The sequence below is a fragment of the Hydra viridissima genome, unplaced genomic scaffold (genome assembly GCF_058129835.1).
Source record: "Hydra viridissima isolate aposymbiotic clone 2 unplaced genomic scaffold, HvirCarnegie_v1 scaffold_1, whole genome shotgun sequence".
In the NCBI taxonomy this organism is placed as follows: domain Eukaryota; kingdom Metazoa; phylum Cnidaria; class Hydrozoa; order Anthoathecata; family Hydridae; genus Hydra; species Hydra viridissima.
In genome coordinates this window covers 27,828,763-27,855,631 of record NW_028324300.1, presented here as the reverse complement: position 1 = coordinate 27,855,631, position 26,869 = coordinate 27,828,763, and the positions used below count along the sequence as shown (strand labels likewise).

The 26,869-nt window shown below is 27.5% G+C and overlaps 1 protein-coding gene, 2 long non-coding RNA genes and 1 pseudogene across 8 annotated transcripts; 3 read left to right on the top strand and 1 right to left on the bottom strand.

Moving 5' to 3' along the window:
- Positions 1–352: 352 nt before the first annotated feature.
- LOC149894273 (uncharacterized) lies at positions 353–2,304 on the top strand (annotated as a pseudogene).
- Positions 2,305–3,231: 927 nt separating this feature from the next.
- On the top strand, positions 3,232–14,641 carry LOC149894272 (uncharacterized). 5 transcript variants are annotated; one of them, XR_016448957.1, is made up of 4 exons: positions 4,590–4,794; positions 6,330–6,419; positions 11,955–12,018; positions 12,808–12,924. It is a non-coding gene; the product is annotated as an uncharacterized LOC149894272 (long non-coding RNA). The 5 variants fall into 5 exon arrangements; XR_016448960.1 differs by lacking the exons at positions 6,330–6,419; positions 11,955–12,018 and adding an exon at positions 3,232–3,918 and having other exon boundaries at positions 4,609–4,794; positions 12,807–14,641; XR_016448958.1 differs by lacking the exon at positions 12,808–12,924 and having other exon boundaries at positions 4,603–4,794; positions 6,227–6,419.
- Positions 14,642–18,773: 4,132 nt separating this feature from the next.
- Positions 18,774–21,822, top strand: LOC149894271 (uncharacterized). The gene is made up of 3 exons (XR_016449054.1): positions 18,774–18,850; positions 19,724–19,781; positions 20,256–21,822. It is a non-coding gene; the product is annotated as an uncharacterized LOC149894271 (long non-coding RNA).
- On the bottom strand, positions 20,999–26,850 carry LOC145192884 (uncharacterized). 2 transcript variants are annotated; one of them, XM_090076230.1, is made up of 5 exons: positions 26,268–26,850; positions 23,469–24,812; positions 23,317–23,391; positions 22,220–22,252; positions 20,999–21,680 (listed from the first exon to the last, which is right to left on the bottom strand). In XM_090076230.1, exons 1-5 carry the CDS (start codon positions 26,698–26,700, stop codon positions 21,130–21,132), a joined length of 2,436 nt encoding a protein of 811 aa, XP_089932356.1. In that variant the 5' UTR covers positions 26,701–26,850; the 3' UTR covers positions 20,999–21,129. The 2 variants fall into 2 exon arrangements, with proteins under 2 accessions (XP_089932356.1, XP_089932357.1); XM_090076231.1 differs by having other exon boundaries at positions 23,469–24,803.
- Positions 26,851–26,869: the final 19 nt, after the last annotated feature.

Below are 26,869 nucleotides of genomic sequence, written 5' to 3'. Positions count from 1 at the left end.
TACAATTTAAGGCAAAAAAACAACCTCATTTTATCGGTTAAACTTTTTATCTTTTTGCCTAAAATCCTAACTTATGGAAATATATTCTGCTCAAAATTGATTCTAATAACTACAAAATACTAAAAAGCAAAATCATAAGTACTTACGCTTCTTACATGTTGCTCGAGCAGAAATTATACTTACAAGAAAATGAACAAAGAAGTTTGCGAATTTAATCAAATAATCGCAACTCCTGCGGCTATGTTCTCGTTCAAAAAACGTCGATTCGCTCAGAGAGTTATTAGAAAAGTCACCAAGGGTGAGGCTGTAATTAAAAACTCATACGTGGAATCACAGTCAGTAATCTTTCTATATGGGTAATTCCGCATCAAATCACCCAAAATTTAGAAAATTTTGAACCATGGGTCCTCAAATTTTTTAAAAATTTCTTTGGCTGTTGCATCTTAAAAAGAAAAGTTAACACATAAAATTTCAGCTAAAAATGTTGAGCGGTTGACAAGATACTGCAATTTTAATATCGACCTGGTTTCCCAAAATGACCCGGTTTTCATAACATTCTGAAAAAACATTTTTCTTAAAAAAATAAGAAATAAAAATGGCAAAAATATGAAAATAAACATATATAATGTTTTTTTGATGCTGAATTCAATAAAAGTACTTAAAATGCTAAAATATAAAAGGAACATGCTTAAAAGTTAATAAAACAACTAGTTTCTATAAACCAACTTTGGGGCCCAATATCTCAAAACACCCCTGTCAAATTTTTTTTTTTTTTGCTGTTAATATTTTCAACTGCTTATAATCTTACTAGGCACAAAAAATCTAACTGGAAAAACAACTGAAACATATGGAACTTTAATTTCAATGATCTATTACTTTTTAAAGAAATTATTTTAAAAAACATGCAAATAGAATTCTGTAAAATATTATATTTAGTTTATAGACTCCTTAAAAAAAAAAAAAAAAGAATTTTGTTATATTTAAGGAAGTCTTAATTATATGATAACTTAGTTATTTGATCTTAACAACTGAAAAAAACATCCTGTTATGTTTTTATATAAAAACTGAATAAGTGTGATATTGATGTGCATTTGTTTTTAAAATTTTGGTAACTACATTTTGTAAAAGTTTATAATAACTAGTTTATAAAAAGTTCAGTTATAAAACAATATTTATTGGTAAATTTTATTTAAATTTTAACAAATTAACAATTTCATATATATATATATTTCATATATATATATGTAGATTGTATATATATATAAATATATCTATAAAGAAAATAACCAATATCTATCAGTGTAAAAAAATATACAACAGAGGGATTCTGAAAAGGTTTGAATTATTTCTTTATCAAAAAATTTTTCAATCTGTCTAAATTACATATATTAATTGATGGTTGCGCAGGACAGTACAAAAGCTGTAAAATCTTTTACAATCTATGCCAACTAGAAAGTGAATTTGACCTTAAAGTTGAATGGAACTTTTTTGCCACGTCCCATGGAAAGTCACAATGCAATGGGATTGGTGGTACTGTAAAAAGGTTAACAGCACAAAAAAGTTTAAAACGACCATACAGAAACCAAATTCTCACATCAGAAGCTATGTATGAATTTTGTATTGAGAAAATCAAGGTTGTTAACTTCATTTACATAAAGGGATTGGACTTACAATTGCAACATGAAGAGCAAAAAGAAAGATACACTGGTGTAACAACTCTACCTGGTACTGGTAGCTTTCATCAATTTATGATCTTAGAGATAACAGGGTTGGGGCAAAGAGGTGTAGTACGGACATTAATTATTCAATAATCCACAATCTTAAAAAGAAACAAGATATATTTCAACTTGATACTGTTGCTTTAGGTTGTTATGTAGCTGTAGTCTGTGTAGTAATGGATCGGCATTGTAACTAAATCCAACCTAGAAAAAGTTGATGCTAAAGTTAAATTTCTTCACCCAAATGGTCCATCAATCTGTTTTAACTGGCCTGAAAGAGACGACTACTGTTTTATTCCCAACACCAACATATTGAAAAAACTATCTGTTCCACAAGCTTGCTCCAGTTCCGGTAGAAACAATGTGTTTGAAAATACTGAAATAGAGGAAGTACAAGTAAAATGGGAACAATATTGTAAACTATTACAAACACAGTCAAAATAACTGACATTTTCAATACCTTTAAAAATCTTGTATATTTAAGTGACTGTTTAAATTACGATTAACTTATTTTTATTTTATTTACAAATATTTTTTGGGAATTTCTTGAAAAAGTAATAGATCATTGAAATTAAAGTTCCATATGTTTCAGTTGTTTTTCCAGTTAGATTTTTTGTGCCTAGTAAGATTATAAGCAGTTGAAAATATTAACAGCAAAAAAAAAAAAAATTTGACAGGGGTGTTTTGAGATATTGGGCCCCAAAGTTGGTTTATAGAAACTAGTTGTTTTATTAACTTTTAAGCATGTTCCTTTTATATTTTAGCATTTTAAGTACTTTTATTGAATTCAGCATCAAAAAAACATTATATATGTTTATTTTCATATTTTTGCCATTTTTATTTCTTATTTTTTTAAGAAAAATGTTTTTTCAGAATGTTATGAAAACCGGGTCATTTTGGGAAACCAGGTCGATATTAAAATTGCAGTATCTTGTCAACCGCTCAACATTTTTAGCTGAAATTTTGCATGTAATATTTTTTTATAATAAGGAATAATGTGTCAAAATATAACACAAAAGGAAGACACATGGTTCAATGGACTGGGTGATTTGATGTGGAATTACCCATATGTCATTTATCTTATTAGACAATATTGTCGGTTTTGAAGTAAAAGTCACTAAGTAGAGTCCTGATGAAAATTCAGCTGAACGTCACTAATTGATTTTTTTTTACGTTCAATAATAAGAAAAAATCGTGTCTAAAATAGTGTTCAAAGCATTCTAACGAAAAGTAAACTTTATTACGTGCAATATATGTTATGTACATGTTAAACCTTGTCATCTTCAAAATGCAATATTACAACTTATTTTTACCTTTAAACCGGCTATATATAAAGAGCATGACAGTTCAACGTTAAATACTTTTAAAGAACAGAATCCTGATTGACCAAATCCACTTTTGCTTGTCTTTTGTTTATATTAACACTGCGCTGTTTCCGATTGCCTAACATTTTAAAGAAGCAAATAACAGTCCCTTTAAAACTGCGCCATATTAATTCGCAAAACATCAAACAGGAAAAGTTCAAAAACTTTCATAACTCTGCTTAATCAAGTTTGGATGGAAATTTGTTTGTTAACAAGAAAAGTTTAAGTTGATAAAGCTTTAAAAAGAACACAAAAAGGTTGTTAAAAGTAATTGGGTGTAACATACCCCTTAGCTTCTGCTTCTAGCATTGATAGCAAAGTTTTTGTCTGCCGGGGCTTCAGTGTCCTTATATCGCGAAGCTAAGTCAATTACGATCAGCACGTATTTATAAGTTTTGTTACCTACATATAAGGTGGAAAATACAGTACATAATACATCTTTGATAGTTTGTTACTCATACTCCGTCAAGATTAGTCAATGAATTCTGGACTACTGGTCCCATTAAGGGTACTTGTGTTTTGTTGGAACAATTTGTAGACAAAAAGTTATTGTACGTTCCATGCCGCCACCACATTTTGGGGGGTAGTGTTAGGATCAGTTTTAAATGGTGTAATAGGAAAGACTACTGGCTCTCAACCGGATATTTTCAAAACCGAATTATCTTCTGGAGCAAATAACAGTTCAGCATCCAAAGCATGACTAAAAAGATTTGGTAAACCTTTGTTTGATCTTTTAGGGACGCTTCAGAGGAAATCGTGTTTGGAATTCCTGGTGCTTTTCCTCACGCAAGATTGCAAAGGCGATATTTGGAATAATAACGAAGACTATTTAAAAGGTAAAAAAATTTTGAATGGATTGAGAGTTGTAAATGATACAGCTGAGAGAAGTGTCAATTTAATAACCGATTATAACTCATGCATAATAATAGAGGAAGAACAGCGACAATATTTTTTAGAAGTTGTTGCTGAATATCGGGTAAAATTTCCTGGTTGCTTAATTGCCTGGTTTTCTTGCTTTTTTATCTTAGCCTCTGCCTTCTCAACAATTTATTAAAGTGTAAATTAATTTTTTGACAATTGTTTTATGTTTAGTATAACATGATAAAAATAATTAAATAGCTAATTATTACTATTATTCTTTATTAGTTAAAAGCCTTGTAAATAAGGATATAACAAGTCAATAATTACAAACAGTTCTAACAGAAAATTAATTCCTGAAATTATTTAAATTTAATTACCTTGTCAACAATAAATTTCAAAGAATGCGTAAACACAGTGGTCAACATGTACTAACTCTCATCCGATTGGTTTGTCGTAGATTTAAAATAAAGGCACAGAGTTATTAGTCCTTTCGGGTCACTGGCGTCAAACCCCCACCTCAAATCTACCATTTCGAGATTTTTTTACGACATGTGAATCTTGTTTGTAATTGAATATAATCCTTACAATTTTTTGAATGATTTCTAGTTGTGAAATTATGAGAGAAAATGTTAGGAGAGGAAAAACTTTCGATTTTACTCAACTAGAGCCTGGACATAATAACCTCGCTGTTTCGCTTTAAGTAAACGAAGGTGCGCCGTTGAGCTGTCACTGTAATATCACATGACCGTCGGAATTTTAGGAGTAGTCAAACTATGAATGGTGTGGTTCATGCAGTGGTTCAGCAAGACTCTTTGCGTTATTTTGCTAGAGAACGACAAACTGTCGAAAAGGTAGGCATCTAGTTTTAAAAAATATTGCTTTTTGCTGACTGGAAGTTTACTGATTTGAGAGGGTTTTTCCAAACAAGGCTTGACTTTTCTAAATCTGATATTAAATTAATTTTTTTCTATTTATTGAGTATTATTAATCATTGTACATTTAAACTTTGAATATTTAGAAGGTAAAAAAGTTTACCAAACCAATTTGTCATTTAAAATTACACAGCTTACAACTGATTTACTGATATACAGACTAGAAAACATCACAGCTTTTAGTTCATTCGTAAGACAGTTCCTTACAACAATCTGTAAAATAGGTTCTCATAACTTTGCTTTTTGTTTTTAAAACTAAAACTATGTTCTCACACAAAAAACAAATTAAATTTATTAAGTTGTTTTGTAATTACATAACTTATACAATAAAGTTAAAAAATTCTTTACTAAATTGTAAGTTTATAAAATGATTCAATATATTTACTAAAGTCATACGTAAAAACTCATTTTAAAGAATTTAAAAGAATTTAAAGTCATTTAAAAGAATTACATACATACATACATACATACATACATACATACATACATACATACATACATACATACATACATACATACATACATACATACATACATACATACATACATAAATACATACATATATGCATACATACATGCATACATACACGCATGCATACATACATGCATACATACAGTAGGCAGATATTTTGTTGATGGAAACATTTAGGTAGAAAATGTATTTGAGAATTATTCATGAAAGCTCATTCATTGCTGAATGTCAGGTGAAATCTATAAACTTAGAAATCACAGGCTAATGTCATTTCTAAGTTACTTTATAGATTTTTGATTTAAAAAGAAGAAAACTGTTTTTTTTTGGATTTGTTAAAGTTTTCTCAAAGAAGCATTTTCTACTTGTTTTAAGTAAAACTTTCTTTTAAGCAGCAAATAGCACTATATATAGTTTCAATTAAATATAATTATTGATTGACATAATATTCTTTTACAAAAAAATATAGTTTTAGGTTTTTATATTACCAAAATTCCTTGATTGTCTATTACATTCAACCTCATTCCCCCTTATGTATACTTGCAACCTTTTCATTGTTACTTTGCTGCAGGAGGTAGTGACCATATTTTTGTTCTGTTAGTCTGTCCTTCAAATAAATAAAATTTAATTAACTTAATTTAAATGTTACTTGTTTCATTATCAAGGAGTTTCTGCTGATGTGAACTGTGATTTAGTGATTTCTTTTTTCAGTCAAACCTCTCTATTTTGTATTCTGTTTGTACTATTTGTTTTCCCAAAAAGGGCTTTTAAAAAATCCTTAATTTCTATGGAGATTTATAAAATTGTTCAATATATTTACTAAAAAGATAAATGTAAAATCAATTTTAAAAAATATATATATTTAAATATAATATTTTACAGAACATTCTCGCTTTTGGCATATTAGATTCAATGGATAAAAGCTGGTGTGTTAAAGTATATGGTGAACAATGTTTTGTTCATCATCTGCTTTAACACACCCTAGAAAATAATAATATGCTACGCAATGAAAGAAACAACATGCTGCGCAATGTACCTGACACTAACACATCAGCAAGTTGTTTGGGTCATGAAGGTATAGAAAATAATTCTAACACTTTTTTTAGGTCTTCAGTTTTTACCATCTTTTATTTTTAACAAAATTTGATTATTTTCTTATAATAATTACCTACAAAATGATCAAATGTATTTAAATAATAGAAAGCTGTCAATATTCAGAATCATATACTTATTACAGACAAAGCCGCATTTTTAAAATTACAAGCAACCTGGGATGAACTGTTATTAAATATATTTGTAATAAATATTTTGTATGTTTGTATATGTATGCATATTGTTTGTATATGTATGTATTTGTATATTTTTTAAAAAAGGTGAAAGTTTAGGATGAGAAAACCTCTGATTAAGAGATTAAACCCTTCCAAACTCTTCATGGCAGTTTCCAATATTATTTTTTATATTATTTTTTTACATTATTTTTTAATCACAATTTTTTTTTTACATTATTTTTTAATCACAATTTATTTTTTACATTATTTTTTAATCACATTTATTTTTTTATCACAAAGTTATTGATTTCTAGAATGTTGTTTTCCGAAACTTGTTGTTAACTTTAAATGATGAATGCAATTAATAAAAATTTATCAAAACTGTTTAATTAATTTACAAGTTTACCACATGATGAAGTTTTCTCTGTGTTCTGACTTAAATAATAAGACTAAGAGTTTTAGCTATTGGACTGTGATCTTCCCTTAAAAAGTTGATTTGAACAGTTTTAGTATATTGACATAGTTCCTTATATAACAAAACAAAATAAAGAGGTTGCATAAGTTAAGTTTTTCTTCAGTTGAAGAGAGATTTAATTTATAGAGCAGTTGATTAGGAAATGGAAATTTTCCTTAAATTATTTTTCTATTTTTATTAATATTTAATTGTCTTAATATAATCAAGTTTATTCCATAATGTGTAAAGTGCACTGATTAAAAACTAATTACGCAAAATAATTATTGTAAACTGATTTCCAAAGTATATTGACAAATCTCACAATGCTAAAAATCAGAAGTGAACGTGCCAACAATCAAGCATGTTAAAAATCTCAAGCCCTAAGCCACGTTCCAAACATGCTTCAAACTTTTGGAAATTTTATAGAAGAAATAAAAAAACATTTGAAGAGAAATTTTAAAAATCTTTTCCTCTTGTTTCTCTTTTCATTTATTTATTAGTTAATAAAATAATCTTGATCTCAAGAGAAATATGACTAAAATTTCAAATTTTATTTCTTATTCACTTAAATTTTTACTAAATGATTTGTCTAAATGATTTTTAAGTATGCTATAGGGATGGCAAAATCCCGGACATTCTCAATCCCGGGATTTCGGGATTGAGATATTTTTCCCTGGGAAATCCCGGGATTAATTAGGAGAAACATGTGAAGAACAAATTTTTAAGTACTCATTAAACACTGAAAATTAATTAATTTATTGATAATACAATTAAATTATGAATAAACTAATCATTTTTCATTTTTTAGTTAAGTAAAATAGTTCATTTACTAATTAACCTAAGTGATTTAAATTATAAAATAATGCTTTAAAAAGATAACACAATATAAGTAAAAATAATATAAATATAAATGAGTATACATGAACTATATTCATTTTTGAAAGTACCACCTTTAAAAAATTAAAGCGTCAATCATTTCGTCGTTTAATCGCGTTCGATTTTTTGAGCATAAAAACCAGCCGCTGAGAATGCTCGTTCAGACTCCACACTTGTTGGCCGTATAGATAGCATATAATCATATGCTTTTTGAAGGTGATTACCTCTTGTAGCACCACTTTCAAATAACAACATTTCTCTTTGAATTTTAGAAGTTATACTTTCTACCCTTATCGGTAGTGTTTGAGTTGCTGCCAGTCCTTTTTCCATAACTTCATTTAATTCTTCACTAACAGTTTTGATTTTATTTTCACACTCCTTGCTTGATAAAGCCTCGCTCAATTGAGCATCACTATCACTATTCACGTCTGCTGATGTAATTATATTTGCCGAGCTTAGACGCTTTATCAGGTTTATTATAATTTTTTTATTTTGGGAACTTGTATTTGGTACAAAAATATCTGGAATTTTCGATGAAGTAACCTGGCCATTATGAAGATAATAAATTGTGCTGCTTAATAGTGTTCTCCTCTCTTTTATTCGGTGACTCAAAGCGGCATACAATTGTTTTCCAATTTCGGATTGTTGTTGTTTTATTTTGGACAACATAAACTCTAATGCAATTTCAGCTGTAATTAAAGTTGCGTCTTGTCGACAAAGTGCCTCCACAGTTGCTTTAACGGGAGTCAAAAGTACCACTAAATCTGAGACGGTTTGATATTCGTTTTCGTTCATCTTAAGTGAATCATCAAAGTTGGAATCCAATTCTAAATCTAGAAATGCCTTTTTAACACAATATTTTAACTTGTCAAATCTTTCAAGCATAAGCAACAAACTGCTCCATCGGGTTTTGCAATGATATCATCCTCAAGGGTTTTGCAATGATATCATCCTCCAATGATATCATCCTCAAGGTTTATTTTAAAGCTGTGGAGTCTTTCTTTTAGAAGTGAAACGCACTTTTCTGCTGGCATAGACCCTAAAATGCGAATCAAATCTAAGTTCCAATAGCTTTTCAACTCATGTACATTCACATTCATATATCTGCAGTTTCCAAAAGAAGTCCACTCATCAAGTGTTAAGGAAAATTTAGAACCTCTTGATATTTGATCAATTATTTCCTTTATAACTTGCTTTTTAATCTGCTCGTAGTAATCTAACACCATTTTTCTGATAGTATTACGTGATTTAGGGACATTTTTATATCCTTGTGCAACTAACCCGGCTCGTATATCAATGGAATTACAAATTGTACTAAATGATATACCATCTTTTGCTGCCATACGTGCCAACACTTCAGACAGATTTTCCTCTTTTTTCAATGTTGTTGAAAAAAAGTTCGAGATTTTCAGCTTTTTATTTTGAGGTTCTTCTTTTAAATCTTTCGAATTTGAAGCTCTCGTAGATAAACTTGGTGCTTGCGATTGCAATTTTACTTTAAGTTTATGTTTAGACAGTAAATGGGAATGTAGACCTTTTGTTGAATCACCAGCAATTTTCAATATTTTATTGCATGTACTAACTTTGCACATGGCTGTTTTATCTGTTCCTCTTAAAAAGTGTCTCCATATCAGATTTGTGCTATTGAATTCAGCGTAGTTCGTCATGATAATTACTTAAGTTCAATTTTTTTAAGTTCTATAGTTCTTAACTTATTTCAACTTACAGTTCTTTATCAGATCAATAATTCTAACTGAATTTGTTACTGTGAAAATGATTATCACTTTGAATAACTGCAAAAAAAGCTTATTTATTTAAAAAACCTTCTGTATTTTGAAAACTTCATTAATTTAAACCATTGTTGAAAAATTTTTGAGAATCACGCATAGATTTCGTCGCATAAGAATTGTAGGGTTCTATCTAATTTTTGTTGTTGTGAGAATTTAACTTTCAATTTTTCTTAATTAATATGCTTTTATTCCTGTCATTTTTTATAATTTAAACTATGACTCTTTTTTTATTTATGTTTCATAATTAAACCGATAGTATTATTTATAAATATTTTAAATTTTTTGTTTTTTATTATTAGAAATTGTTGATTAAAACTTTTATAAATAAATTCTTATAATATGAAAAAAAGCAGATAGAACTCTTTAATTCTACGACAATTTGGAATTTAAATGAAGCCGATAATTCGAAATTAAATTAAATCATTGCAAAGAGAATACAGCTATGAAACAAATATTTTACCAAAGATTATATTTACTAGACACTTTATAATGTACAAATAAGTTAATAACTTAATTCCTATTTATCTTTATTTTTCTTTTATTACATTCCCGAAATCCCGGGAAATTTTTGTGAAAAATCCCGGGATTACAGGATCAAAAATTTGCATGGAATCCCGGGATTGCCATCCCTAATATGCTAATCACCTGGTTTCAGAGGTGTTCATGCTATTTCTTTTGCTAACAAATACAGGATGATTTAACAAGAAGTTCAACACAAAAAATGGTGGTTCCATTGAATTTGTTAGGTGTTGGCTTATAAAGAACAGTCAAGTGCAGAATTAGTTTGAAAGCAAAAATATTTTTAAGTGTAAACAAAGAACTGCCACCAAGAAAAGCTGACAATTAGCCTCCTTTGAATTATTAGAATGTTTCTCATTTTGACAAAGTTGCTAAAAATAACCTTCCTATCTCCATTTTGAAAAGTGTTGTTCATCTAAAGAAAGTTGTTAACAAACTCTAGAAAAAAAAGAAAGAGAACAAGAGTAAATTATTGACTATATTTTTTGTGTGTAAGTGCTTTAGTTAATCCTTTCTTCTAATTGCAGTTTTTAACTGAAAAAGGTTATTTGATACATAGAGTCTCCAATTTTCACTTCTAAAAATCTGTTATTTGTTTGGAAACTTGTATATTCAATCAAAAACTTTTTTGTATTTTATAATATAAAATTACGTTTGTCAATAATTTAAAAATTCACACAAAATGTTTGAGCTAATATTTTGCCATATTAATGTTAGTGTTTTCTGAAGCTCCGCATGTTGAATTGAGAAAGAGTTTTTGCAAGAATGTCAGTAAACTAGAAGGACTAAAAGTATGATAAAAACCTAAATATTATAAAGAATATATAAATATATATAAAAATAAACTCCAAAAAAAAAATTACATGATAAAAATAGACTTAAGTTTCACATAAATTTCTTCATTTCATTTTTCTTAATTAACATTTTACATAACTCATTGGATTATTAAATGTTTCCGCTTATCATCATCTTAACCCGCAAGCAAATTGTTGTTGTTGCTGTTATTGTTTTTATTGTTGTTGTTATTATTGTTACTGTTGTTGTTGTTATTATTGTTATTATTATTATTATTATTATTATTATTATTATTATTATTATTATTATTATTATTATTATTATTGTTATTAATTATTATCATTATTATTATTATTATTAATTATTGTTATTAATTATTATTATTATTATTATTTATTATTGTTATTAATCATTATCATTATTATTATTAATTATAATCATTATTATTATTATTATTATTATTATTATTATTATTATTATTTATTATTATTATTAATTATTATCATTATTATTATTATCATTATTATTATTTGTTATTATTATTATTATCATTATCATTATTATTATTATTATTATTTATTATTATTATTAATTATTATCATTATTATTATTATTATTTGTTATTATTATTATTATTATTATTATTATTATTAGTTACTATTATATTACACAAAATATTTAATCAAAAAGTTTAATAATTAAAGTAAGTATATCATTTTATAACATGTTTATGAACAATACAAAATTTTATTTAACATTTATACAAATTTTGCAAAACTACAGTTGAAATTTTATTAACAAACATTCATATGGAACTCTTGATAAATCTGTTAAAGCCTTAGATATTTTCTTCTAGTTTTTATTTATTTCTTACTCTTCTGCTATAAATGTAATCATTTTCTCTCTAGGATTATTCTAGTTTGATTTGGTTGACTAGCTAACATACACCAGACATTCATTGCATTCTAAAAATAAGATAAAAACTTCAGTTATTCTATTTGCATTGAAAAATTTTTCAACTTAGAAATAAAGTAAAAATTTTGTTTTAGATTTCAATTGAAATGATGATTTTTCTTTTAATTTCTTACTGATTTTACAGTTTCTTTGAAAAAAAAATTTTTTAATATCCAATGAGTTATTTATTGGTTGTCTGTGGTCTCATTTAAAAGAATGTTATATTCTAGAAGTTCGATGCAGCTCATTTCAATATATTATGTTATATTGTTACAGAACTCAGGTTATTGCAAGTAATAATGATAGCAATTTACCAATAAAACTTAAATAAAATAGAGAATGTATTGCAATAGATAATATACATTAGATTATAAATAATATAATAAAAAGTATAATAGCGTAAATAAATAAATCAAAAACAAATTAATCACATAATAATAATGGACTTCAAAAAGCAATAAGATCAGGAAAACGTATAGACAAGGGAAATAATATGTACAAACATGTTATTTACAAAAGAAATATAAAAACATTAAAACCAAACTTTTTTAAAACAAAGCATTTATATTGTTTTATATTTAAATGGTTTTTATAAAACTTAAATCTTTCATTGGATGTCAATTTAACTTTGCTTGCATACCTTTCAATTGCAAAGTAGGATCTTAAAAAATTTCTAATTAATTTTTTTAAATAAATTGATTTAGAAATAGATCATTAATCTCAGTAAGTGTTGTCAGTTGTTTTTTAAGTTTTTTATTAAAAATAAACTCATACCAAATAATTTTTTTATATTTATCTTCTTTTAGAATTACTTGGAGCACTGAAGAAGTTTTATCAAACTGCTTATGGAAAAATTGACCAACTTGAGTACAATGTAATAACTCCCACTAATGTTGAGATGTTAAACAAGTTTGTAGAAATGACAGTAGTTGATGCAAATGATCCAGAGATACTGAGAGAGATACTGTAAACATTGCTGAGCAAGAGTTGTTTTTTTCGCAGATAAACAACTTTTACTACCAATTGAGTTTTATGAAGTATTCTCAAAATACCTTCATTTACTCTTGAATTCAAAAATTTGTTTGCTCAGAAAATGCTTGACTGGACCAATGGAGCAATGAGTGAAATAAGTTTACTCTAATAAATTTTTAATTTCTAAGTCCTTTTCTAACAGGACCACCTTATGGAAGAAAGTTGATCTTATTGTTCTTAAATGCAGAAAGTTTAACCAATATCAAAATATTGTTAATATAAACCAATTTACTAAAGCTTTTCTACAAAAATCTTTTTGAAGAAAATGAGATGTTTGAATTTTTTACCATTTTTTGTGATAGATGGGTGGAATGAATTTGCTGATTTGAATGAATTAATAAACCACAATCATTTATATTACAATACAAAAAGAAAAGCTATATTACAATACAAAAAGAAAAGTGAAAGAATGTAGGGAGAAATTAACCATTCAACTATTGAGTCTTTATGACAATTGAATTAGTGGGTATGTAGAAAGAGTTGGAAATGTAAAAGAAACTATGAAATATTTTATTAGCTCATCTCACATTGCTAAACCAATGGCTTCTGTCCCTTTTTGTTTATCATTATGTACAATTATTGGTTAGTCCATAATCAGTAATTCTTATTGGCTCTTCAGTACCACAGAGTTGTATTTCTGTATATTTATATGCTTTTTGCAAAAGCATATAAACAAGCAGTTAACCAGCTTATAAGTTGATGGAAAAGGAGAGCATCATTTAATACATTTAAAAAGTTTGTAAAGTTTGCTTGGCATTTGTTTGATGAAGGTAAAGTTGTTTACTTTACCTTCATTAAACAAATACCAAACAATTCCCAAAAGGAAGTTAAAGTTATTGTCAATTATCATTTTATTGGAAATGTTGAATCACAGCTTGGTTATCAACATCAATTTGTCCTCCTTACATTGATGGAGTTTTGTGCTTCAAGATATGTGCAATTAATCAGAGTCCTGAGGAAAATTCTCAGTAATAAAAAGTTTCAAAGCTGTTTGCCAATGATTTGTGAATTGAAAAATGAAAATGAAGGATCTTTTTTGAGATTTCTTGCTAAATTGAGAGGGTTTCTGTTTCTGGTAAGTCCAAATCAAAGAAATTTAAAGGCCATTTACTTTGTTAATAAGTCTCTGAAAAATGTTTAAAAATTTTAAAATGGTTTTGTACTAAAAATGGTTTTGTCTTTTAGCCATATATTTTAGTGGTTTTAAGTGAGAATGATTTGTTTTTTTTGCTACCTTGAACAAATCAAGTGAGAATAAATGAGTGATGTGTTCGATTATCAATGAGAACTGTGCTTTATAGTTGTTTTTATTCTCTAATTGAGTAATTGCAATTCTTATAAGAATGATTTGAAATAAGTTTTGAAAGATTTTATTTATACTGTTATTTTCATTGATATTGATATTTTTTGGAATATTTTGAATATTAAAATGTATTTTAACATTTTTCAACGTTTTTGATTTTGGATTAAGCTGTTTACATTAAAACATCTTTTGTTGTACGAAGGTCTGAGATTTTGTTGTTTTGATTCTATGTTGTGTAGAAAATGTTTATGTTGTGTTATGTATAAAAATATTTGTTACAGTGAAAAGTTCATTTAACAACTTTAACATATGTTTTTTTAAACTCTAATAATTTTGATTGCTCATTTGAGAAAAAGTTGCTCTTTTTATTGACATTCAAAAGTTTAGTGAATTCACTTTTACAAAACTCATATTGTAAGATAAAAGCTCAAAACGTTAATTCTTTAAATATTTTTTGTTTGTCACTGATTGAAAGTTTCAGATTTTATTTATGAAATTAATTATGATAAAGAATTAAATTGTTACAAACTTAAAATATTTCTTAAAAGTTTTTTGGAGTTTTTTTGAAATGAAGTTTTAAAAATGCTAATCTAAGTTAAGTCAAATTAAGTCAAAGTTTCAACAAAAACAAAGTTTAAAAAAAACAAACGAAAAATCAAGATCATTAAAAGTTAAAAAAAATGTTAATATTATGTTAATATTTTTCTTCTTCTGATAAAGATTAAAAGATATTCATGGAATGCTTTTTTGAAGCGCAGGCGTCGATAATTGAGAACTTGAAAAGACCAATACACGAACGAGAGCGGACGATTGACATGCGCGTTGGAAGAACTGCTCATGAAGTTTCCCGTGAGAATTATTTCATGGAGAAATTTATCGACGCAGGATACAAGTTGGATGAACTAATTGTTCATAAATACATTTTATCTGAAAATGAGAAAAATAATCTCATTAAATGTTCGATGTATAATCGATTGCAGATCGATGGATGGAGTCCGAATCATATGATTGAAAATTTGTGGATAAACATCAGGAATACTTTCGTATCAAAGAACGAGTTAGAAAATTTCGTCCTCCTTTGGACTTTACTCGCTGAACAATTACGTCTTTAGCTCCATGGCGACACGAATTTCATTGATGACATTTGTGAATGGCTTCGTGGTTTGAACTTTTAGAGGTTGTGGATCATCACAACCTCTTGAAGTTCGAACCACGAACTTCAAGACACCGAAGAGTTGAAAAAGATGAAACACGAAACTACTTTGAATGAGTAAATATTTTTAATAAGTTAAATATATAAAATGTAGAAATAATAGGAAAATATTGATGAAATTAAATATTCAGTAATAATAGAAAGTAAAGATTTTGAAAATTTTTCTTTGACAACATGAAACCTGAAAATCATGAAAATTTTTTAATTTTAATTTCAAGTTGTTTTTTTTTAATTGAAGTGGAAATTTTTTGTCTATTAAAACTTGAAATTTTTTTAAAAGCTCACAAAAAAAAATTGTTACTAAATAAAAATATCAAAATTATAGTTAAAATGTAAAAAAAAAAAATCTTAGTTCTTGTTAGTTGTTTTTTTTTAAATCTGAAAATAAAGTCCTAACGAATTTTTAAAAGCTTCGAACGATTGGTCATTTTTTTCTGTCGAGGGCAAATCAAACGTTTTATACCGTGGTGTGACCTAACAAAGTCCTAATTTAAAAAATGATAAATTTCGTGTATATAAAATAAACCTTAGGGGAAAATAACCTAGTTATTTTAACTAGATATCTAGTTAGTTAAAATGACTAAATTTTTTTCTCTAAATGTTTATTTTACATATACGAAATTTATCATTTCTTAAATTAGGACTTTCTTAAAGGATAGGACTTACGTCACATCACGATAATTTGTGTGTGAAAAAAATGTTGCGTTTTGTTAAGAATGTCTTTTTGTTTCAAAAATTTAACAATTTATTTTTAAATCAAGTTATATCAACCTCAAGTATATAAACAAGGTTTTATATGTAAGAAACTCAGAAAAAAAAAAAACCCGGAAAAACTTATCTCTCATTTAGACACAATTCGACACGAGTTTTTCATTCTAGGATTCTCATAGGATGCTGTAGGCTATTTAATTTTAGATTCGTAATAGGTAAGTTTAAGTTGGAATTAATATTTTCTTATTGAAATAAAATTTCATTCTGTGTAAAATAAATTTTGCACATTAACAAATAAATAAATAGTATAGCAGATATTGTTTTTTTTTAGTACATGTACCAAACAAAATGTAAACGTTTTTATAGATTAAACAGGATATACCTTGTTATAACAAATGAAAATGAAATTTTTATAGCGAAATTGTTAAAAAAGCGCGTTTCTTAGTTTCTCCTTTAATTATCTGAGTGAAGTTAAGAAACGCGCTATTTTTTCATTTGTGAAAAAAAGTATATTTTACAGAATTAACATTAACAAAACAACTTTTCTGTTTTTACTTACGATCTTACGAATCCTTTAGGATATCCTAAAGGATAATATAAGAATATTGCCATCCTACAAGACTTATAAGTTTTCTGTAAGATAGTCAACTAGGGTAGTGGCTTTTAAAACAACGATATTTTAACTGATTTCAACTTATTTCAATCTTGATTAACAAATTTGATGAACTGATGCTTGCTGTTTTCTTAGCAATAAATATAACCTTTAACTTGTTGAAAGTGGTGAGATTAATTTTTCCCTTGACCTTCTATCATATCAACAACGAAGCAGTATTCGCTCAAAATAATAACTCCACCTCTTTATGTGAATTTTTAAAAATGATGAATGCTGGGGGTTAGATTGACACAAAATAGGGTCGAAAATCCAAATTTTTAAAAAATCATTAAGTACAGTTGCTTATTCTTTTCTAACAATTTGAAGTAAAATACAAAATTTCAGCTGTGTTCAAGAGATTGTTGTGTATAATTTTTCAAGCATTGAGTGGCGGCCGAATTGCATGTTCTTTTCCTGGGTTAAATATAATTACAAGTAACGGCGTTTTATCCTTGAAAAAATAAAAAGAGTAATTAGTATCTTTCAGTAAACCATAAACATACTCCTCATTATTTCTTATCTGCTAGAAAAGTACAAGAGTAGAACTTCGATGAACGTGTCATTGATCTTGGATTACTTAATAAATGCACTGTATTACACTAATTATTGTATTATTTATTTTTATGTTAATTATAACTATAAATATACTATTTTAATTATAAATATAAAGTATTTATAATTTCTGATGATTACATAAATCAATTATTATATTTTAAAAAGCGGAAATACTTTCAGGTTTTATATTTTATGAAACTGTAAAAATATCTCGTAATGAAACAGTTTAAAACATAAAAGTAAAATTCTTTATCGCATTTTGGTATCGACTTTCATTATTTTGCTCAGCGAGCGTTCCTTGGTGCCACAATTTGACATTTGAATCAGATCCTTTTTAAACCAAAGTCATTTGATTTTAGCTTTTAATGTTAATTGTTCTAACAAACATTACTCAAAACAATATTTTAGCAGAGCTGGGCAGCTGATAGTTTTTTAAAATCCAACATTCGATACTCCGATAATTTCCCAAATTCGCCGGTCCGATAATCGATATTCCGATAAAAAAATATCGAAAACCTTTTTTTAATTTTTTTTTTACTCATTCCTAAAAAAAGTTACACTTTTTGTTAGGTTTTTTTAAAATTAAAAGAACGACTTTAGATTTACACTGAGTATTGAACCTTATAAGCAATATTAAAAAAACAGTTCAAGAAAAGCTGGGCATTAGTTGAATTTATTTTTTGAACGTAAAAAAAATCAGTGTAGTAAGTAAATAAACATATTGTTATTAGCTATAGTAAATTTAAACGAGGAAAAAAAAATTAATATGTCGTCAAATGCAACCTTTACTATAGTAGTAACTTACGTATATACAAAGATTTTCTCCATGCCCTCTTCCAGGCCGCCCTTAGTAGCCTCCATATTGCTATCCTTCATAAAGTAAAAAAGGCCATCTTCCCCACCGGTTATTATAATAAACAGTTGTTAACTAAGAGGAAACACGTTGAAAAGTGAAAACTAAGAAATTGGGGATACAAAGAGAATAGGTTACCCCATCAAGAGGACAAGCACGTCTCTGATAATGCATCAAAACAATCCACCCCCTTCCATGTGCTGCAGAACAAAACCATTTGCCTTGAATAAAGCTGTCACAAATTTTAAATCAGAACTTGTTCAAAAAAATTGAATTAGTTTCATTTAAAAAAACTAGGAAGAGTGATTTAAGAAAATTTGGACGGTCCAATAATTAAAGTCCAGTAGTAGTCCAATATAAGAAGTCTAATACTGCTAATCCAGTGTAGGAAGTCTGCTAATTGTATTAGTCGGATCATCCAATATTTTTTTCTCAGCCCCGGTAATTCGAATAACGGAGTTTCTATCGGAATTACTCACCTGTAGGGTATGAGATAAATACTCTGAAGAAGTCTTCTTCGAAAGTTAACAGGTAAAATGTTTTATGTATGAAGTTCTTTTTTAATATCCAACTGAATTTCTTAGATTGTTTACGGAACTGAGGAAATCTCAGTGTTATATAATTACGGTGGGTTCATAATTTAGTGGTTTTAGATTTTCTAAATAAGTTCTCAATTAGATGATTTCACAACTAAGTTCAAACTTCATTATAATTTTTTTTTTTTTTTTTTTTTTTTTATAATTTTTTATTTAGGTTTCAGTCATAAGGGTTTAATCATTTAGTTCTTAGTTATTAGCTTGTCTTTCCTTACACTCAGAAATTCTTCCTTCACAAAGTTTGTGAAGTTGACTTATATTACAAATGGATTGTAAAAGCTTTACAAAGTTTGTGAAGTTGACTTATATAACAAATGGATTGTAAAAGCTTTAGGTTTTTTTTTGTAAAAATGTTTTATCTTAATAATATTTTTGCATGAAGTTCAAAATTTTTGTTGCATACATTTCAATTTTGTTATTGAATTAGCTTTAACTCTCAATTTGTTTACTAAAGAGTTTTTTAAGTTTTTTAAAACCCAAATGAGTTGTAAAAGAATCCAAGCATTTAGTTATTTACTGTTGAGCACTGGTTTTAGTCAGTCAATCCTTGAATGTTTATTTAATGAAGCTTTTTATTTGAGTTGTCACAATATTATGGATTTTAATTGCTAAATAAGCTGAAAAATACACATGGTTTGGGTTAATTGAGTAATTCCATATAAAATTAAAATAGGTACATCTATCACCCCCTCAAATTTCAATTGCAATGCCAATTTTTTGTACTGACTTTGCAGTTATCTTTTTTGAAAATATTATTTTAGTATTTAATTAATGTTTAAAATGGTTTTTGTAAATCTTAAATCTTTAGCTGTCAAAAGAAATTTGCACAGAAAAACCTTTCAGTTGAGAACTTATGATCTTGAAAAGTGAGTTTATCACAAATTTAAATAACAACCATTAGTCTAGGTAAATGTTGTTAGTTGTATATTTTTTAACATCAAAGTATGTTAGAAATCTCCTATTAGCATCATTGAAATGGATAAAATTAAAATTAAAAAAAAAATCTGATTTAATACTACTTCTAAACAAAGGCTAAAAAATATGTTCAATGTAAGAAAGGAGAACTTTCCAGAAGTTTTACCCTTTAAACGATTGAATAACATTTTGGAGTTTTGTTTAATTTTGATTAAAGTTTAATAAAGTTGTAACTATCAAATTTTGAAATTAAATCAAAGTTTAAATAATCAGTCAATTCACTCCTTTTTAAAATTAACTTAAAGATTATTCTGTTTTGATTTGCGCATTAAACAAATGCACATTATTACCAACTGAATAACTTTACTAATTGCAAGATATTTTGAACTTGCACCGCATTTACATTCATGTTTATATTATTTTAGAAATTTGTGAAATACAGAATACATTTTATCATATAACCTACAGAAAAATGGATCAACTTGAGTCCCGATGGTATTGAACTTTTAAAACAAGCTTGTGGACAGCAGTTGATTCCAGTGATAAGGAGAAAGTGTGAGCATTGCTGAGCAAGAGAAAAAAATATATCAAAAACCTTTGGTTTAGCTTTCTACATTCAAAATAAAGCACAAGATAATTCTTGTGCTTCATCTTGAATGCAGAAAGAAATCTCAGAATGTTTAAAATATCTATAACAAGCAATCTGCTAAAAGTTTTCTACAAAAATATTTTTAAAGAGTGCGTTGTTATTGAACATTTTTCTTGCAAATTTGAAGAGTTCAAAAGAAGAAAGGAGTTGGTTGCTTAATGCTGTGTTTGGTAAGTTCATAAATAATAGTAATTTTAAAGCTTTACTTTGACTTTTGAAAACATGTGTTCAAATTTGAAGTGAAAACTGGGAGTTTTTAGTTTTTCTTTCACTTGAATGTTTTCAATTTTTAAAGGAGTCGAAAAACATTCCAAAAAATTTATTATTTAAAATATTTAGAACATGATATATGTTTTAAAAGTTTCATCTTTGAGTTAATTTGCATTAAAATGCCTGTTGCAGAGATTTCAATTTCTATTTTAATTTTTTGAAGTATTTAAAAAAAACCTTAAGTTTAAATAAACAGCTTATATTTGCTCAAATGATAAAAAAAAAAAACTCCAAATAAAAATTAAAGTCTTTCCATTGTAAGAATTTTTTTCAATATATTTTTTAAATATCTTATTTCATTGATAATTGTTGCATATTTATACATTTTACATATTTAACATATTAAAAGTAATTAAACACTAAAGAGATTTTTGTGTTTCTCATTTCAATTTTTTCAACTCTTCGATGTTATAAAAAGATTTTCCACGGTGCGTGATATCCAACCATTTGAAGTTCAAACCAAGAAGCCATTCATAAATGTCTTTGATGAACTTTGTATCTTCGTGAAGGTGAAGATTTAATTCTTCAGCGAGTCGAATCCACGGGAGGAAATCTTCAAACTCGTTCTTTGATATGAAAGTACGACTGATGTATATCCACATCTCTTCAATCTTATGTTTTGGTGTCCATTTATCAATCTTCACTGGATGTTCTAACCAGACACAACGAACGTTAGTCGAACATAAAACGAAAAGTTTTTTCTCATTCTCAGACAAAGTGTTTTTCCAAACGACTAAGTCATCCAACTTGAATCCTGCGCCCAAAAATCTCTCCATGAAATATTTCTCATGTGAAACTTCATGAGCAGTTTTTACATCGTATATAGCAATCTTCCACTTTCGTTTATCGATTGATCTTTTCAAGTCCTCTGTTAACGATGCTTGCGCTTCAAAGAAGCATTCCATGAACATTTTTTGATGATCACCATCATCTGAAGAATAAGAATAAGAGCAAATTTATCATCTATTTAAGTTTTTAAAAATGGAGTATTGTGTTTAACAAATATTGTGTTTAACAAATATCGTGTTTAAAAAATATCGTGTTTAAAAAATATAAAAGGATATTATTTTGTATATCGAAGAGTTTTTAAACTTTTGATGCGTTTCAATAAATAGAAATACGAATAACAAATCAGCCAATCAGAAGCTCAATCAAAAGCATGAAAATTACATCATCTTTTAAACTGAGATAAAAACACTTCGATATCTATTTATTTGCTGTAACACAAAAAATGCTCAATGTTTTCTTACGAATGAGAGAAGAAAAGTGATTTTGAAAGTAGGTCATTTTAAGCTAGAAATGCTGGTATTTTACAAATGACAGAAAAAAAGTCGAGTTTTTCAATTATATTAAAAGTGTGGGAGTGAACGAATCGAAGGAATTTTCTCAAAGAATGAACCAATCACATTTTCAATGCCTTGAGCATGTAAATATTTCCACAAACAAATTGAAACAATAAGTAATTCTTACCACTAAAATACATTCCTTCTTTTGGTACCAAGGCTAAAAAAGAACATGCTAATATATGAACTTTTGTTTTCGAAAAAACATCTTATTTAGTGAAGAATGAAAACAAAAAGTGCGAGGAGAAATAGATTTAAATAACTAATCCTGTGCTTAGTGCTGAGTGAAAATTCAAAACGTGAATTTTGTTAACCGACATTTTTTTGGCTTTTGCAATTAGTACTCATTCCCTAGTGATAACGAATCCACATTTTTCTCCCTTTTTGTATTGTATAAGGTTCTGTTATAATTCTTAAAAGTCATTGGTGTTTCTTATATGATCAAAAACAAAAAAGTTGCAAAAAAATCTACAAACATGATATAATATTTTAAAAATCATATTCCGTCTTGTAATTTAACAAAAGCGAATTCAATGTTGCTTATTGCTATTACTATTATTATTATTAACTTTACTATTATTTTTATCACTTTTGTTATTATTATTATTATTATTTATTATTACTATTATTATTATTATTATTATTATTATTATTATTATTATTATTATTATTATTATTATTATTATTATTATTATTATTATTATTATTATTATTATTATTATTATTGTTAGTATTATTATTATTATTATTATTATTATTATTATTATTATTGTTAGTATTATTATTATTATTATTATTATTATTAACATTATTATTATTATTTTTATCATTTTAATTATAATTATCATTATTATTATTTTTATCAAGTTAATTGAATGAAGAAATCTTCGGTGTTTTTTTAGTTATTATCTGTCCTTGTGACAAAATGTGACTTCTAACTCATGGAATATAACATTTCTTAACTAAAGATTGCAATAAGCTAAATACAGTTCAATCAAATCTGCAAAACTATAAAGCCAACCTTGTAGAGCCACTTTATAATTTTAAAGGCCAAATAAAGTTTGTGAGCTGTAGGTTTAAAAAAAATTTAAAGACAAATTCAATGTGAAAGTATTTTAATTCTATTGTTTTTTCTTTTTCAGGCAATAATTTTGCTTGAAAAAAAAACAGTCAACACGTTTAAAAATAATATTAAAAATTCTTCAACTTGAACAATCAACTTACCAAGCGCAACATGAAGCAATGATTTTTTTTCTTCATATGAAAAAAGCAAGCCAGCGAAAAATTGATACATTTTCACTATAATTTATAAACATGATTATCAAGTGAAGTGCAAAATTGCTTTTAATTTTGTTTAAGACTTTTTAAGAACTTACCAACCATGGAATTACTTCTCTCCTTTGAAGTTTTCATGTTAGCCAGATATCTCAAGAAAGGTCCTCCGTTTTCATTTTTCAGTCCACAGATCATTGGCCAACAGCTTCGCAGCTTTTTATTATCGAGAATCTCCTCAGGACTCAAATTAATGTGGGCATGTATTGAAACACAAAACTCCATCAAAGTCAGGTGAACAAATTGATACTGATAACCAAGTTGTGATTCAACTTTTTCGATGAAACCCAAATGATCAATTTCAATTTCATCAATGTCATTGACAATAGCTTTAATTTCCTTTTGGGAAAAAACATCTTTACCTTCATTAAACAAATGCCAAGCAACTTTACAAACTTTTAAAATGTATTGCTTGATACTCTCCTTTTCCATCAACTTATACACTGGATCGTTATTTCTGTTTATATGCTTTTGCAAAAAGTATATAAATATATAACAATACAATTCTGTCGTAGTGCAAAACGAATGAAAATCACTTATTATGGATGAACCAATAATCGTACACATTGCTGATAAATAAAAAGGGACAGATGCCATTGTTTTAGCAATTTGAGATGACTTTAGAACATTTTTTACAGCTTCTTTTGCATTTCTAACTCTTTCTACATACTCATTTATTCCCTTTTCATTAAAACCCATTATTTGAATGGTTAATTTCTCCCTATATCCAGTCAATTTACTTTTGTATTGTAACATAGCTCCAACTCTTCCAGCAACAACACACTTGTGTTTTTGAGTATTCAATATTTCTGCTAATGCATTAACTATGGGTTGTTTGCTGGGATTTAGGGGATTGTGATTTATTAATTCATCCAAATAAGCAAACTCATCCAACCCATCTATAACAAACATTATTGAAAAGTGTTCACAAACATCCCATTCTTCAAAAATATTTTTGTAGAAAACTTTTATCAATTCATTTACGGAAACAATATTTTGATATTGATTTAACTTTCTGCATTCAAGATAAATAACAAAATCAACTTTTTCCCATAAGGTATTACTGGCCCAGTCAAGTAAACATTTTCTAAGCAACCAGGTTTTTCCAATTCCAGCAATGCCAGAAATCAGGAGTAAAGGAAATTCTTTTGAAAACACTTTGTAAAGCTCAATTGGTTTGTAGGTCATTTGTCTGCGAAGAAACAACTCTTGCTTAGCAATGTTTACAGTATCTCTTTCTGCATCATTTACATCAACTACTGTCAATTCTACAAACTTCTTTAAAAGATCAACCTTAATGGGTCTTATAACATTGTGCTCAAGTTGATCAACTTTTCCATGAGTCATTTGATAAAGCTTCTTCAGTGTTCCGCGCATTTCTGAAAGAACTTTAATATAAAAAAAATTTTTGGTACGGGTTTAGAATAAAAAAATTAATGTCAAAATCTGGAAAAAAGCTTATAGTGGATTTCCAATATAATCAACTATTAAAAAGTACACTATTGACAAAATTTACTGAGATTTAAAAAAATAATCAGAAACTTTCTAAGGTCTTAGCTTGCAATTCTTTTTAAAAACTCGTTGCTATGCGTGTTTCTACGCAGATCATATTTACCCGGACGAAGGAAATGTCAGATCTCAAGAACAAATCAAAATTTTAAAAATGGTTTTCGAATTTCGTGTTCAGCGTAAAATTTCATGCCAGGTATACATGAAAAAAAAAAAAAATTTTTTTTAAGCTTTGTGGGGTCTTACACCTTAAAAAAAGAAGCAGTTAATTGAACGAAAAAAAAGGTGGATGACGTAATTTCACACGTTTGTCGTATTTTAAAGTCATCTTATACGGAAGCTTCTGACTAGATAAACTTTAGATCAGGATTGTGTCGCAAAACAGAACAAAGTAGTCCTTATTTCCAGAAAAATGTCCTTACTTATAGAAATAAGAAGCTGAATATAGCTTTAGTTAGAACGTTGGAAAAAAAAAAACATGATCTGCGAAAGACCTTGTCGTTTGTTGTGAGTTATCTTAATACTCATTGAGGAGGAGGCAACAAAAAAAAAACAAAAAACAAAAAAAAAATGCATAGAAAAGCCCACTTGTACAACTCGCTTGTACAACTCATACAATTATAATTTATTGAAAGAAAGTGCGTTCTATATAAAACAAAAAAAAATGCATAGAAAAGCCCACTTGTACAACTCGCTTGTACAACTCATACAATTATAATTTATTGAAAGAAAGTGTGTCCTATATAAAACTGAAAAATGGATTTGTTTTCTTTAAATTCTGAGAAAGAAAATTGTAATTAGATGATACCTATTAAAGTTGTTATATGTGACATTTAACTAGTCCACCACCATACCTTACACGTCACCATAACTTTCACGCCACCATAAGTTTCACTCCACCATACCTTACATTCCCTTACAATATTCAGCTAAATAGTTTTTATGACATTCAAACAAATAAAAGTAAAGCAATTTATTTTGCCAGCCTCACCCTGGTGAGGCAGGTTTTGTAAAAGGCTTTCTCATTCAATTAAGTTATCTTTAGGGAGATGGGTCAAATTCTTGAACTTCAAACAATATTATGTTTAAAACGAGAAAAATATCTAAAGTGAACAGTGCTATGTTTTAGAATGAAATTTTGAAATGGAAAAGTATTGAAATAAAGAGCTGAAATGAAAAATGTCCGCACTATTATCACGAAAGATCATAGTGATAACCAAGAGTACCACCATTATTATGAAGTAATAGCATTCACAACCGAGGATCCCTCAATGCAAGTTTTGAAATAAGTTAATAAAATATTTTTGATATAAATTAAAAATACTTTTACGTACCTTTGATTGAGCATCTTCTTCCGATGTGATTTTCAACTTCTTTTAATATTTTATTCATATTTTCTTCCTTCTTTTCATAAAGTTCATAATACATCTTCCCTGCAATAATAAGAGCTAATCTCGAAGAAGAGGGAGGCAGGTAATTTTCAACTTTAATAGGTATGATTATTTTCTGGCAAGAATTCGCATGAGTGTATTCTCTGATGCAGTTATGTGATTTCTCGTATTCTTCTGACATTAGTAGCAAAATAATTTTGGAGTTTGTTACAGCCTTCGCTATTTCACTTTCTAATTCACCAGCCATGTTCTTTTCATCAATCCAAACCTTATAACCGTTTTCAGTCAAGACTTTATGTAGATAAATAGCGTATTCTTTACCGGTTTTCCAGTTATATGAAACCATCACATCCCATTTTTCGTTTTTTGCAACCATTTTGAGTTGTCAAAAAATGAGAAATTATATTTCAGTTAAAACTCTTAACGTTAAACCTAACTAAAGCATGTGAAAAGACTGAAACACGTTGTTGACGAAGTGTTGTTGACAAAATGTCTCAAATCAGCACGATAAGCAACATTATACAAACACAATGATCATAAACCTA

What these genes read in the sequence shown, in the direction of transcription:
- LOC145192884 (XM_090076230.1), bottom strand. Translation starts at nt 26,700, where the DNA reads ATGGTTGCAAAAAACGAAAAATGGGATGTGATGGTTTCATATAACTGG. An exon ending in ATTGCTTCATGTTGCGCTTG is followed by an intron (nt 22,253 to 23,316) that starts GTAAGTTGATTG and finishes GTTCTTTTTTAG; the next exon opens with CCTTGGTACCAAAAGAAGGA. An exon ending in AGAAGGAATGTATTTTAGTG is followed by an intron (nt 21,681 to 22,219) that starts GTAAGAATTACT and finishes CTTATTCTTCAG; the next exon opens with ATGATGGTGATCATCAAAAA.